Raw genomic sequence first — 12,384 nt, forward strand, 5'->3', positions numbered from 1 at the left:
AATAAATATTATACATTTTTTTAAATAAAAACACCAGGTTAAAAATGGTTAAATAAACATTGATGTAGAAATGAGAATATTTGAATAATTCAATAGAAACATGTTTTTTTTAAATTCAGCAAACATAATTACAAATTTACTAAATATCGGTATGTCCTAATGAAAATGTGAAGCGCGTCATAAAAGGCTGAGGATCTTCTTCTGTGGTGGCGCCGCTGACGGGGGGAGGATCAGCTGAGAGGCTGCTGGAGGACCCGGGGCTGAGATGACAGTGACGATGATCACAGTGTTGTTTGCTCCCTGTGCTGAAGCTGCTCCGCTCAAACATGACGCTGATTCGCCGGGCCTGAGGGCAAAGGTCATGGAGTGCGCTCGCTGTGACACACACAGACCGCCACGCTGGCGATTATGAGGCTGAACTCCTCCTAAACGCTGTAACTGTGCCTCACGCTCTCTTCAGGTATTTTCTGCTTTCCTCTGCTTCACGGCCCCGCTCGCCTCAGGAGACGCCACGTTGGCGAGGCTCAGCAGTGTAGCAGCATCTGCTGCCCTGTGCCGAGCGCCGCATCGGCCTGCATCAGGCCGGGAACGCCGCTCGCCTGAGGGGCGGGGTCACACAGCAAACAAACATCAGACATGTTCTTAAACAGAGCGTGGAGGAGGAGCAGAGGTGTGTTCAGCGCTGTGACCACAGAGGAGCGCCGCACTCTGATGCATCGGCAGCAGAGGAAAGGGTTCACCTCCACCTCCACCTATACCCGTCCTCAAGCTTTCAGTCTCTATTTAGTGTTTGGGTGAACTATGATGCTGCCAACATGGCGGCGGCGATGTCACAGGCGGTGTGTCCATGTTTCTTTACAGTGATGTCATAGACACACAACATGTGAGCACGTTTTAAAAATATTAGTTTGAAATGTTGGCTCTGGGTTTGGTTGAAGTCTGAAGTCTCCTGTGGACAGCAGTGAACACTGAGGGCTGTTGTGCGTGTTGTTGTGCGGGCTGTTTCTTGTTGTGTGTTGTTGTGAGCGTTTTTGTAAGCGTTGTGTGTTGATGTGAGCGTTTTTGTGAGCGTTGATGTTTGTGGTTTCCATCCTTCCCTTCTGGCTCGGCACTTCGTTCTCTTTCTGTTCGAATGATCAGTGACTGACGGATAAACTGGAATTCAGTGGAGGCGCTCCTGCTGAGTGAAGCTCTCTGATTGGACGGCTTTCAGACGTTCCTCAGTGAGTGAAGCCAATCAGCCGGGGTGCAGCTGCAGAGCCTTTAATTAACAGCAGAGCGATGAGCTGAATCATCCCGAGCACGCCTGTAAATGCTCGGCTGTGCGCTGCGTTTGGACGTGACCGCCATCGCCCCATCAGTGTTGTGCTGACACGCCTGCCACACGCCAACCACACGGCGAGCTTTGAACGCCAGCCGCCGTCATTAGGGATGCTAATTAGGAGCTGCCGTTATGGCGCTCTCTCTGTCTGGTATGTTGCATGTGACCTTTAAGGTCACCGGGAGGAAGTGGCTGAGTGTGATAGGAGGCGGCGAGGAGGGGAGGAGCCTGATCCTCCTGTTACTGCTGCAGAGAGGACTCGGCAGGACGGCGTCCAAGCCGTCCCACATGGCTCCTCTATCAGCAGACATTTCTACATTTCTGTGTTTCAGTCACAGAATTTTTAAGCCAACATTTCACTGAAAAATAAACAGCAGGTATTTGAGCACATGTCCAAAATATCCCCGCCTGGATCCAGACGAGTAGAATTGATCTGATTATCTTTTTCTGCAGCCAAAAAGAAATGGAGAGGCGACTTAAAAATTGTCCCCAGTCCTCAGAGAGCCCAGAAACACCCAGCAGAACTTTATGTTCTGGATGAATGTGTCTCTGCAGGACGCAGAACTTTCAGCCGCTCCTCCCGGTGTTCGCCCGCTCCGTCCTTCAGCTCCACTCCCTGATCCTTCCCCGTCCAGATGGGACTTTTGTAAAAACCTGTAGTGCCTGCTGGGTCGCGTCCCAGGTGGGTCCGCAGGGAGCCGTCCAGGAAGGCGTCCCGCTCTGCCCCGAGCTCCTCACCTTCCCTCTCAGGCTGAACTCAGGAAGGATAACGTTGGCCGCTCGTGTCTGTGATGTCATTGTTTTGGTCACTGCCCAGAGCTCGTGACTGGGATAAGATGGTTGGAACCGAGCTCTGTCTTCCACCTCCTCCAGGTTTCTGCCTTCTCTCTGGAACTTTTTGGCGAGTCCTGTCCCTTTAAAGCTCCGTGCCTACATACAGTTACAAATCCTGATCCATGTTCTGAGACTGATTTCCTGCCAACCTCCTGCTCCTGTGTGTGTGTGCAGAATAACTCAGGTATTCAGACAGAAATCAGCTGCAGGAAGCTGCAGGTCAGACAGAGACTCTCTGAGTGTGGGTCATGTGACTGCTGCTCACATGTGACTCCATCATGGCTTCCTGCTGGTTGCTGAGGAGGACAGGACTTTTTTAACACAATCTTTTTTTTAGTACTTGATATCTTTTAGGTTTTTAAATCCAAAATGTAGAGGTGATGAGATTTGGTCCCACGTGGTGCCTTCAGGTACCATCGGAAAGGTCATCATTGAAGTAAATCATATTTCATGTTGCCTCCTTTTGAGTCTTCTGTTGCATTTTTGTGTTTCAGGCATTCCTCTTTAATTAATCAATATGCAGAATAAAGCCCAGATCAGTGGAACACAGACAACGCTGACGGGCTGCTCCAGCCTCCACATTCCTCCACTGAAAAATTCCAACAGTGGCAAGAAGCTGTTTTTCTTCTGGAACCTTTTATTTGCTTCATATTGTGACAAGAGAAAACACAGCGGTGAATTCAGCGGGTGGAGGCAGGGCTTTAATCATCATTGACCCAGCTTCCTCTCAGAAAGACTCCGCTGTCATCACGGCAGTTAGCGAGAAATATGGCCCGACCCCAGTCTGAGGAAATAGCTGCCGAGGGGGTTGATTTTCCTGGAATACTCTGCGTCACACGGCTGATATTCATCATCCCATTAGCCTAGCATCCAGCGCGCGCGGGCAGCCATGTTGGTGCGCTACCAGCTGCATGTTTGTTCCATTCAATTAGTTTAGTGCTCACGTTTCTGCAACTCTTTGCTCAGAGCACACCGTGTTGAACTCATCCAGCTGTGTATGTGTGTGTGTGTGTGTGTGTGTGTGTGTGTGTGTGTGCATTGCCATAAAGCTCTCAGCACCCTGCTCCTGTTATAAATGGTTAAAACATTATGTTGAAAGCTGCACTGATCAATAACTCAACTACAGTATTGAAAACATTTTTCAAAATGGGGGTTGAGTTTGTCTCTCTCTCTCTCTCTCTCTCTCTGAGTGTGTGTGTGTGTGGTTTGAGTTATGAGCTCTCCAGGAGGCTGTGAATGTGACACCTGTCCAAAGACACAAAAGAGCCTTCCACCACCTAAACGCTGCTCCACAGGGAGATAACTGGGAGTGTGTGTGTGTGTGTGTGTGTGTGTGTGTCTTTCTCTTTCTCCGAGCAGAGAAAAATCCCTGAGTAATGAGCAGCCCTTTGTGTAAACACACGCAATGTGTGGATCCATGTGTTGCAGCATCAGACACAGACGTACGTGGAGCCTCCATCTTTGTTGACTGTCCTCCATGTTTCTGGCTCCTCGTCCCGCCCGTTCAGCATTTGTCTGATGTTTGGGCCAATCAGGTTCCAGTCAGGAAGTGCTGTCAGTTCCACTTTTGTCTGTGTGTTCAGTCAGAGTGACAGTCCTCTACATACATGCTAACTGCTACATGTTAGCTTGTGACTTGGAGACCGTTCATCCAATCAGCTCTGAGTCAGTTTCGAGCAGCTTCTTAAGACGTGTTGGACTCTGCAGAGGCGTCTTTGAGTGTGTGGTGATGGAGAGGCAGAGGAGGATGAATAACCTGGATCAAATTAAAAGTCCAGACAACGCTCAGTTATAAGAACAGCCCACACTGGGTGGATGAAATGAACGTTATCGATCCCTGAGGGTAGAATCAGGTCACAGCCGGGGTGGAAACATGGAGCTGTGGGCTGCAAAGGGAGGAAAGACGGCGTTAAAGTACATTAATTAAAATACAATACCGCGAGAAGTCTGACCTGCGGCTGTAGAAGTCGACGGCGAAGCGGCTGCTTTCATGAAGTGACCGAACACAAACGGACAAAGTGACTAAACCTGTGAGGAGAAAAACAGAGGCGACACGCCGACCTTCTCCTCCAGCCTACGTCCAGCTCCCTCAGACAGGGTGATGCCCACCATCCTGCCCCCCCCCCCCTGTCATCTGTGATGACGAACCACGCACACACTGAATCATGGGTAACCACAGGGCACATCAGGAAACAGCTCTGTTTACTCAGGAGGCTGAAATCTGAGCTACTGCCTGATTTCTGCACATTAGATGATTTGATTCAGACCCAGCAACATGAAACCATAAGTGGCGCCAGATCAGAGCTTCTGATGCGACTCGTCAGCTCTGACTCCCTCCAACACAAACGCTTTCTGACTTATCTCCAGTGACATCAGGCTGTCTCTGTTTTTAAGCTGCCTCCATGATAGTACTCAGCATCTGTATCCTCTGCAGGAAAACAGCAGCGGCTGCAGTTCCCCCACTGTCCACTCGAGGGACATCCTCATCAGGAAAACAGCTTCATATAGATGTACACTGTAGGAGTGTACGTGTGAAAGCGCTCGGTCATAGACTGAAAAGAAAGACAACACAAAAGCTCCTCAAATGTCTGGGTCCCCCCTGCTGGCCGGCTCGCCCCCTGCTGGCTGTACTACTTAAGTTAATTTTTACCAGAGATGGTGTATAGCTTTTTAGCTAGTTTTTATTAGTTTAATTAGTTATTGTTGGCTTAAAAAGGAGGACGCAATGTCGCGGTCAGCAGAAGTTGAAGAGGGATTTAGCTGGTGCGGTGGGTGGGTGGTGTTTGGGCTTCGCCTCTTAACCCTTACCGTCCAAACTCTGGTTCTAAAATGGTGTTTTTATCCAACATGGCTCCTCATAAGTGAGACTTTTGGACAACGCGTCCACCTGTCAGCATAAACGTAAACAAGTCTCATATAAGGTGAATGTATTACATGTGTTCAGGAGGACATCTTGGAAGTGTCCTATGAGAAGCTGGGGACACGTCACAGAAAGTTGGAGTAATGGACCTATGAGCCGTCCGTCGCTCTTTATGTTAATGTGACAACATTCTGACCGCAGCTGAAATGGAGTGAGATGATGGAGTCAGCGGGACAGATCAAACCCGACTGAGTCCACATCAGAGACACAAGAAATGAATGTTTATTGACAAGCAGCTTTATTGACACAGAATGAGTTGGCACATGGGAGCGGGTGGCGATCGATACCGTCTCACGCCTGACTGACCGATGTGACACAGAGAGACAGACAGGCAGAACGGCTACAGCGGGGGTGTGTCCAGGTAGAGCTCGGTCTGTCTCACAAAGCGTTTACACTGCAGTGAGACAGGGAATAATGAGAGACAGCAGGTCAGGAGAGACAGAGTCCAAACAAACAGCAGAGAAACACAAAAGACGGAGAAACAAGGAGAGAGGTGGGCTCTGTCTGAAGTCAGACTTATTGATCCACAGACACATCTGATCTCAAACCCACGTCTCCGTGTCCACGGCGGGCTCCTCGTCCCGCTGAGACGCCGTCCCCGACGCCCCCTCAGAGGATCTATTTCTGTAGCGTCACATTCTCCCCCCCCACCCACTGCTATAAATCATTTGGACACAGCTGGTGAAATGAACATGACTTAGCACTCTGCGCCGTTCTCCAGGAACGCCAACAAGTGTCTGAAGCGAAGCCAGCAGCGCTTCTTCCCATGCCGCCGCACATAGCTAAGTAATGAGCCACTCGAGAGCTGGTCTCACAGGGACTTTACAGCAGCAGTTGTCAGGCTGCTCGTCCTTTTAAAATGCATGTAGAGCTGCCAGAGAGCAGTAAACAGCTTTCAGACCACAGGATGATAAACCTCCGTATGAAAACATCAGACACACGTTGTCCGTTGATGACGCCAATTTAAGTCCACATCCAGACAACCGAACTGCAGTTTATCTTTCTGCTTCACAAATCTGTGAAGACGTAAAAAGTTTTCATCAGAATGTGAAGAGCTACCACCTCTTATGTGCGGAGATACTACTGAAGTTAGCACGCTAACCAGTTAGCCATGTGATACCACTTTCAACTACTAGATGGTGCGGTGAGCATCTAGTCTGCCATCAGTAAAATCAGAGAAGAAGAATCTGACATCTGTCTAATGACAACCTAAAGCTAGCATGCTAAGGAATCTAACACGATTTTACACCACTGCAGCAGTCTGCCTGCAGCTAATTAGAAGCACAGCAGCAATAAGAGCGCCCCCTTCAGGTAATAGCTGCTACAACTTAACCACAAAGTGTTCAACACTGAACCTACATATGAAACTGTGCTGTAGGCTGTGACACACATCATAAAGAACAGGCCGACGGGGAAGCTTGTCTGAGGCTGAAAAGCTTTCTGTGGAGGGTGAAGAAATGGAAGGCGGTCCAGAAAAGGTTAAGTGTCCTTTATTCCCTGCAGCCTTTCAGGATGAGAAGTTAAACTGTGCCTGACACTTTCTCCCTGCACACTAAAGAAACTCTCCTCAGCAACATTCAGCCTCGCTGGCATGAAAAGCTCCTCGCTGAAATAAATAGAACGCTGGCATTTCCCATAATGGCCCACAGACCGCGAGCCGGCTCTGCACAGAGGAAGTGCTGACGGTTCCTGAAGACCCGTGAGCGCCATCAGAGATCAGACAAAGAGCTGCGAACAAGCGGCAGCACAGGTCTTTGTTTTGGTGATGAACTCCAGAAGTGTCGGAGCAGAATCACACAGAAAGTCTGACGAGTGCCACCTTCAGGCAGCGACTGAACGGATCTGACAGCCTGTCAGTAAAGATGGACAACGCTCCGGCCATCTTGGATGTGCAGTCGGCCAAGTTTTTGGTTCTTTCACATTAGCTACATTTCTCACATTCAATTCTCCTTTTTTTGGACCTGAATGAATTTTAGCTTAGCATTAGAGCAGCATATTCCCTCCACAATATATTCTCTCTCAGTCTGTGCTGCCCTTGCTGGTTTGGTTGCTGGTTTTATGTCAGTCCTGGTCCACGTTTGTCTTTACATGCTGCCACAACCTCCTGACCTCCTGAGGACATGGACACAGGAGGCTGTCCTGCGGCAGCAGGAGGTTGGTAGTGGATCAGGTCTTCTCTGGTGCATCCAGCAGATGTTCAGTCAGAGTGGGATGTGGACTCTTTGACGTGTTCCTGGAACATGTCTTCGTGGTGGAGGGAGGGTTGGGTCTGCTGCATAGGACACAGAGATGCCAGGCTTCCCCAGAAACACTTCATCTGCATCTTACATCTCAGCATAATAACCCTTTGTGGCATGAACAGCTTCCAGACAGGTCTGTGAAGGAAGGGACAGATCCGGGGTTCAGGTTTCCTCTGCTCTGATGGTCCGCGTTCTAACAGGCCCACTCAGAACTGGCATGTTGATGAATATTTTTCTTGCTTACTGTGAACAAGTCTATCAGGATCAGGCTGCTTCGTGTGTGTGTGTGTGTCCATATGAGTGCTCGGTAATCAGGATGGTTTAGATGTTCTAATGATAACACACAGCAGACGACTCTGTTATTAATGTGACCGAATGTGGTGATCAAAGTGCCACGCACACACACAGACACACACACAGACACACACAGTTGGCACTCGGCTGGGATCAAAGCGTTGGTTTGCAGCCAGCCCGGCCTGTGCTGTGATGCTAACAGCTAAGCGACCCGCCTCAATAGTTTAGCTGCTATTTCAGGAGCTGCTGTGTCACTGCTGAGACTCTGAAACGGATTTTCTCTGCCCGTCTCATGGAAACACTGACGCTGACACCTTCCAACCAAATCCCTCCACCCTCAGCTGGATACTGACCTCTGATGTAACTTTCCAACAGACCCCAAGTGCATCACGTGTGACGTACGCTTCACTCAGGCAACATCATTAGAGCTTAAAATTGTGATATTTTAATTTAAACCTGCCTGAAAAATAAAGAGTTCAAGTGTCGGCACTCAGCAGGAAGACATGATGGAGTCACTGTGAGCAGCAGTCACATGACCAACACTCAGAGAGTCTCTGTCTGACCTGCAGCTTTCCTCAGCTGCTGTGCAGAGCAGAGTGGATATAGAATTTCTACATCATGTGGAGTTGGTGACATCTGTGTTAGAGTGTGTATTGATGGGATCATGTGGAACATGTTTAATCAGGAGATTTAAAGGAAATAATGAGATGATATGAGTCAGGCTCCACTCTGTTACCACAGAATGAAAAGGTGTGGTGAGGATATGAGCACACACACACACACACACACACACACACACACACATACACAAAAACATGGTCTTTCCATCTCCCAACAGAGGTGGCACAAAACAGTCTCCCCCGGCAACCAGAACTGGGATATGGTTGCTATAGCAATGCTAAGTACTCTCTTCCTCCCGGACTCGAGTTTACCTGAGTGTTATAATTAGAGGTGTGTGTGTGTGTTTGTATGTGCGCGGGAGGTCACAGGGAACAGAATGGAATAGCAGGGGAACATGGGGAACACACACACACACACACACACACACAAATCTCCAGGATATGTGTCAGAATAGCAGAATAATCACTGTGTGTTTGTTTGCCTGTGAATGAGTGTGTGTGTGTGTGTCTCCCTCTCTCAGTGTGTGTCCATCATGAAGGTTTCTGATTTCTCTTGTAATGTTTCCATTTTTATTTTGTGTTTTTCGATTCTCAAATTTGGCGTTAGCTGAATTTCTGTGTCACCGCACCAGCAGACCACCTGTCTGTTCCTCACTCTACACTGTGTGTGTGTGTGTGTGTGATGTAGGTGTGTAAGTGCCTGTCTGAGGGGCCCCTTTTTGGTGTGAGTGTGGGGGGGTCTGAAGTGGCGTCCCTCCATTAACACACAAAGAGTGTGTGTGAGAGATAACTGCTGGCGCTCACACTCTGACACCTCACACACACACACAGTCTATACACTACACTACAACCGACTGTGGGCATTTTCCAAACCTCACTCTCACACACTTTTTTTAATGTCCTCGAGGCTCTTAAAACACACACACAGACACACTCTCAGTCAGGCCATCATACACACTTCACAGCCACTCTCTCCACTCACATGCCACCATGTTGACTCACTTGCTATGAGATGGATGGATGCAAGTGGAGGAATGACACATCACATTCATCCTGTGTGTGTGTGTGTGTGTGTGTACTTGATTCACTGATGTTGTGAAATATTTTGACTCTTTCTGGGATTAAAAACAACCCCAGAATATAATCCTTTACAGTTTAGTGTTTGTCTTAGATTTAAGATTTGATGTGTTAAGGTTGACTTTCAGCTGGTTTAGAGCTAAAGCTAGGCTATGCCAGTGCTAATAAGCGTTATAAAAACAACCTAGCCCTATTTGCTCTTTGCTCTATTCTACTTATATTAACTGTGTTTTATCTTCTATGTGATCTACACATTTGATCTACATATTCTTTTTTTGTTGCTGCCATGTGCGTGCATGTGTATGTAAGAGTTTTTGCTGTGTTTACTGTATTTATTGTTCTTTGATAAGCTGCTACTACAACCTAATTTCCCCACAGGGATTAATAAAGTACATCTTAATCTTAATCTTAATAAAACATGGTTGCTGCCTGAGATCCAAGTTGAGTTTGCGTAGCTCCAAAAGCTCCAGCAGATGCAGCCTCTGTCCTCTGGAGAAGGCCTCCACATGATGCAGAGCATTATGTGGAGGCCTCACAAGGATAGAAAGTGTGTGTGTGTGTGTGGCCTTGCTCGGGGTTGGTGTCAGCCTGACTGGCATCATCATGACTGGTTGGTCATACTTTGTGTGTGTGTCATCGTCCACAGTGTGTCCGTGTGTGTGTGTGTGTCATTGTCCACTGTGTGTCCGTGTGTCTGTCAGTTACTGTTACCGTAACGTCTGCTGGTTTTATTCAATCAGCTTGGATTGCAGTTACTGTAATGTTTGTATCAGCAGCTCCACATCAGGTTGTTAAAGTTCACCGTGTAACTCTATTCATCGACCCGCTGCCACCAGAGCTGCTTTTCATGATCACACTGCTCACACTGCTCCTCTGCTTCAGGAGCGTTACCTGTAGTTTTACTGTAAAGGCTGGAAAAGAGGCACACAGTGATTTTTAGTCTGGGATTATGTTTGTCCTGTTTAAGTCTTCAAATGTGGTACGACGTTCCCCTAAATCCAGGACGGACCGCTGAGAAGACGGGTGGATGAAAGGTCTTAGATGCATTTAGAGGTGTGTTTTAGAGGGTGTTTGGGTGGAGGCTGAGCCTGATGTAGCATGTCTAAGAGCAGCTGGCATTTAAGGCTGAATTCACCTTTAATTTTCTCCAGAACTAGTAGTAAGCCATGAGAATGATCATACTGACAGTTAGCGTCATCAGGAGCAGTAATCCAGCTTTATGCAACTCTGTTAGACCCCGTTCACACTGAAATCAATCCGGCTAGAGCGGGATTCGGGCCGTATCTGGATATATCTGGATTGATTTCCAGCTAGATCCCCCTCCGAGAGCTGATTGGCTTACATCTGGCTCAGGTCTGAATGATGGTGGTGGATGGATGATCCAGTGTTGACATTTTGCATCCATTGATTTTGGAGCCTGCTTCTTTATTGGCTGCCCGCTCCATACTCTCCTGGAATCATGTGACGTATATTTGTGAGTCATCTGCATAGTGATGTTTAGCATGGAGGATGAACTGATGTCCCAGGATGGACCCCTGTGGAGCCCCACATGTTGTACAGTAGAAAATCCTGATTATTGATCATTAAAATATTCGCCATCATCAGCTGTGTGTGTCTGTTTTCGGTTAAATGTACAGCTGTATTATGTAAGTGAGCTTATATAACCGGACAGTTTATTCACATGTGTGTGTGATGAACCAGCTCCACCAAATGTTGTGTAGTAAGGTGATAATAAATACAGGCAGGGTGGCCGCTCATGAGTCACTAGGAAATGCTGCTTAAAAGCATCCCTTCTGCTGCTGCTGCGGCGGCGGGGGCGGTGCCAGCCGGGATGGCGGCGGGGTTGTCGGTTTGAATCCCCAGATAGAGTCTGCACAGCTGCAACCTTTTCTGAGACTCAGCTTGAAGCTGCTGTATGTGACTCAGAGCTTTGTTGAAGTAGAGGTTTGTTCCTGCTGTGCTGTCCGTGCTCCTCTTAATGTCACCTGCACTTCTCCGCTCAGTCCGCGGCCTCGCCGCCTCAACACACCTGCAGCTGGCACCAGGAAGTTAACACGCTTCTATTCCAGAGCAAGACTGGGATTATTGGAGTTTATTTCACACATTTCACAAAAATGTTACATCCTTACATCAAAGTATTCAAGTTTTCAGCTCCTATCATCAGCAGGTCAGGGGGGGTGTATAGGTTCCTGTGACCTCTGACCTTTGCCCTTTGATGCTGAATCTGTTTGTCACCGCACGTCGCCGCGGGCTCGCCGTCTCATCTCGTCCTGTCTGACCAGCCGACGGGGCTGCTGTGCGTCAGTGGATCAGATGTGACTGCGTGGGCTGCGATGAATGTGATGGGATATGAATGTGGAATATCAATTATGACAAATGCCTTCCCCGCCTTGTCCGTTCCGCGGCAACACGTGTGGGCGGGTCCCAGGCCGGCCCCATAACGAGCTCCCAGTTGTAAACACTGATGAGGAAACAGAGCGTCTGCTCCTCTCATAAACAGAAAGATGGACGGCCGACGCTTTTCTGATCCAAATCACAGCTTGAAGACAAACGGGGTTCAGCACCTCCTCATCACATGTTAACCCTGCCTGTGTGTGTCTGTGTGTGTCTGTGTTGCAGGAAGTGTCCAGATGGGTTTGAATGTCTGAAGACAGGACGGAACCCAAACTACGGCTACACCAGCTTTGACACCTTTGGCTGGGCCTTCCTGTCGCTGTTTCGTCTGATGACACAGGACTACTGGGAGAACCTGTACCACCAGGTAACACCAGGGGGAGCCTCAGCTAGCTCTGCAAGGCTCATGTATGACTGAAGCATCTTCAGTACCTTAGCTGATCTGATATTCAGTACCGACAACACATCCTCTTACCTGGACAAAAACGCCATGCCAGCGTTTTTATGATTTACTTTTTAAGCTAATGAGTAACAGCAGGCCAGCTGGTTAGCTAAGTATAACTGGAGAGGTCAAGTGTGCTAATAGCAAAACGCTGACTGAGTGGCTAGGTTAGCAAGCTAGCTACTTTTGTTCAGCAGCTATCATCATACAATCTTCCGTCTATTATGTTGGCGGCTTGCTAA

The 12,384-nt window shown here is 48.3% G+C and overlaps 2 protein-coding genes across 3 annotated transcripts in view; one reads left to right on the forward strand and one right to left on the reverse strand.

The window, feature by feature from the left end:
* The window catches only part of LOC114452823 (NLR family CARD domain-containing protein 3-like), a 1,046,161-nt gene that overhangs the window by 831,491 nt on the left and 202,286 nt on the right, over window positions 1-12,384 (reverse strand). The gene's annotated exons all lie outside the window — the stretch shown is intronic.
* LOC114452824 (sodium channel protein type 4 subunit alpha-like) overlaps window positions 1-12,384 on the forward strand; it is a 78,884-nt gene that overhangs the window by 18,950 nt on the left and 47,550 nt on the right. The window contains exon 9 of the mRNA XM_028432288.1: window positions 11,926-12,067. Coding sequence (XP_028288089.1) covers window positions 11,926-12,067 — 142 coding nt within the window. The remainder of the gene's footprint in view (window positions 1-11,925; window positions 12,068-12,384) is intronic.

Source organism: Parambassis ranga, chromosome 20 (assembly GCF_900634625.1).
Source record: "Parambassis ranga chromosome 20, fParRan2.1, whole genome shotgun sequence".
Taxonomy (NCBI): Eukaryota; Metazoa; Chordata; class Actinopteri; family Ambassidae; genus Parambassis; species Parambassis ranga.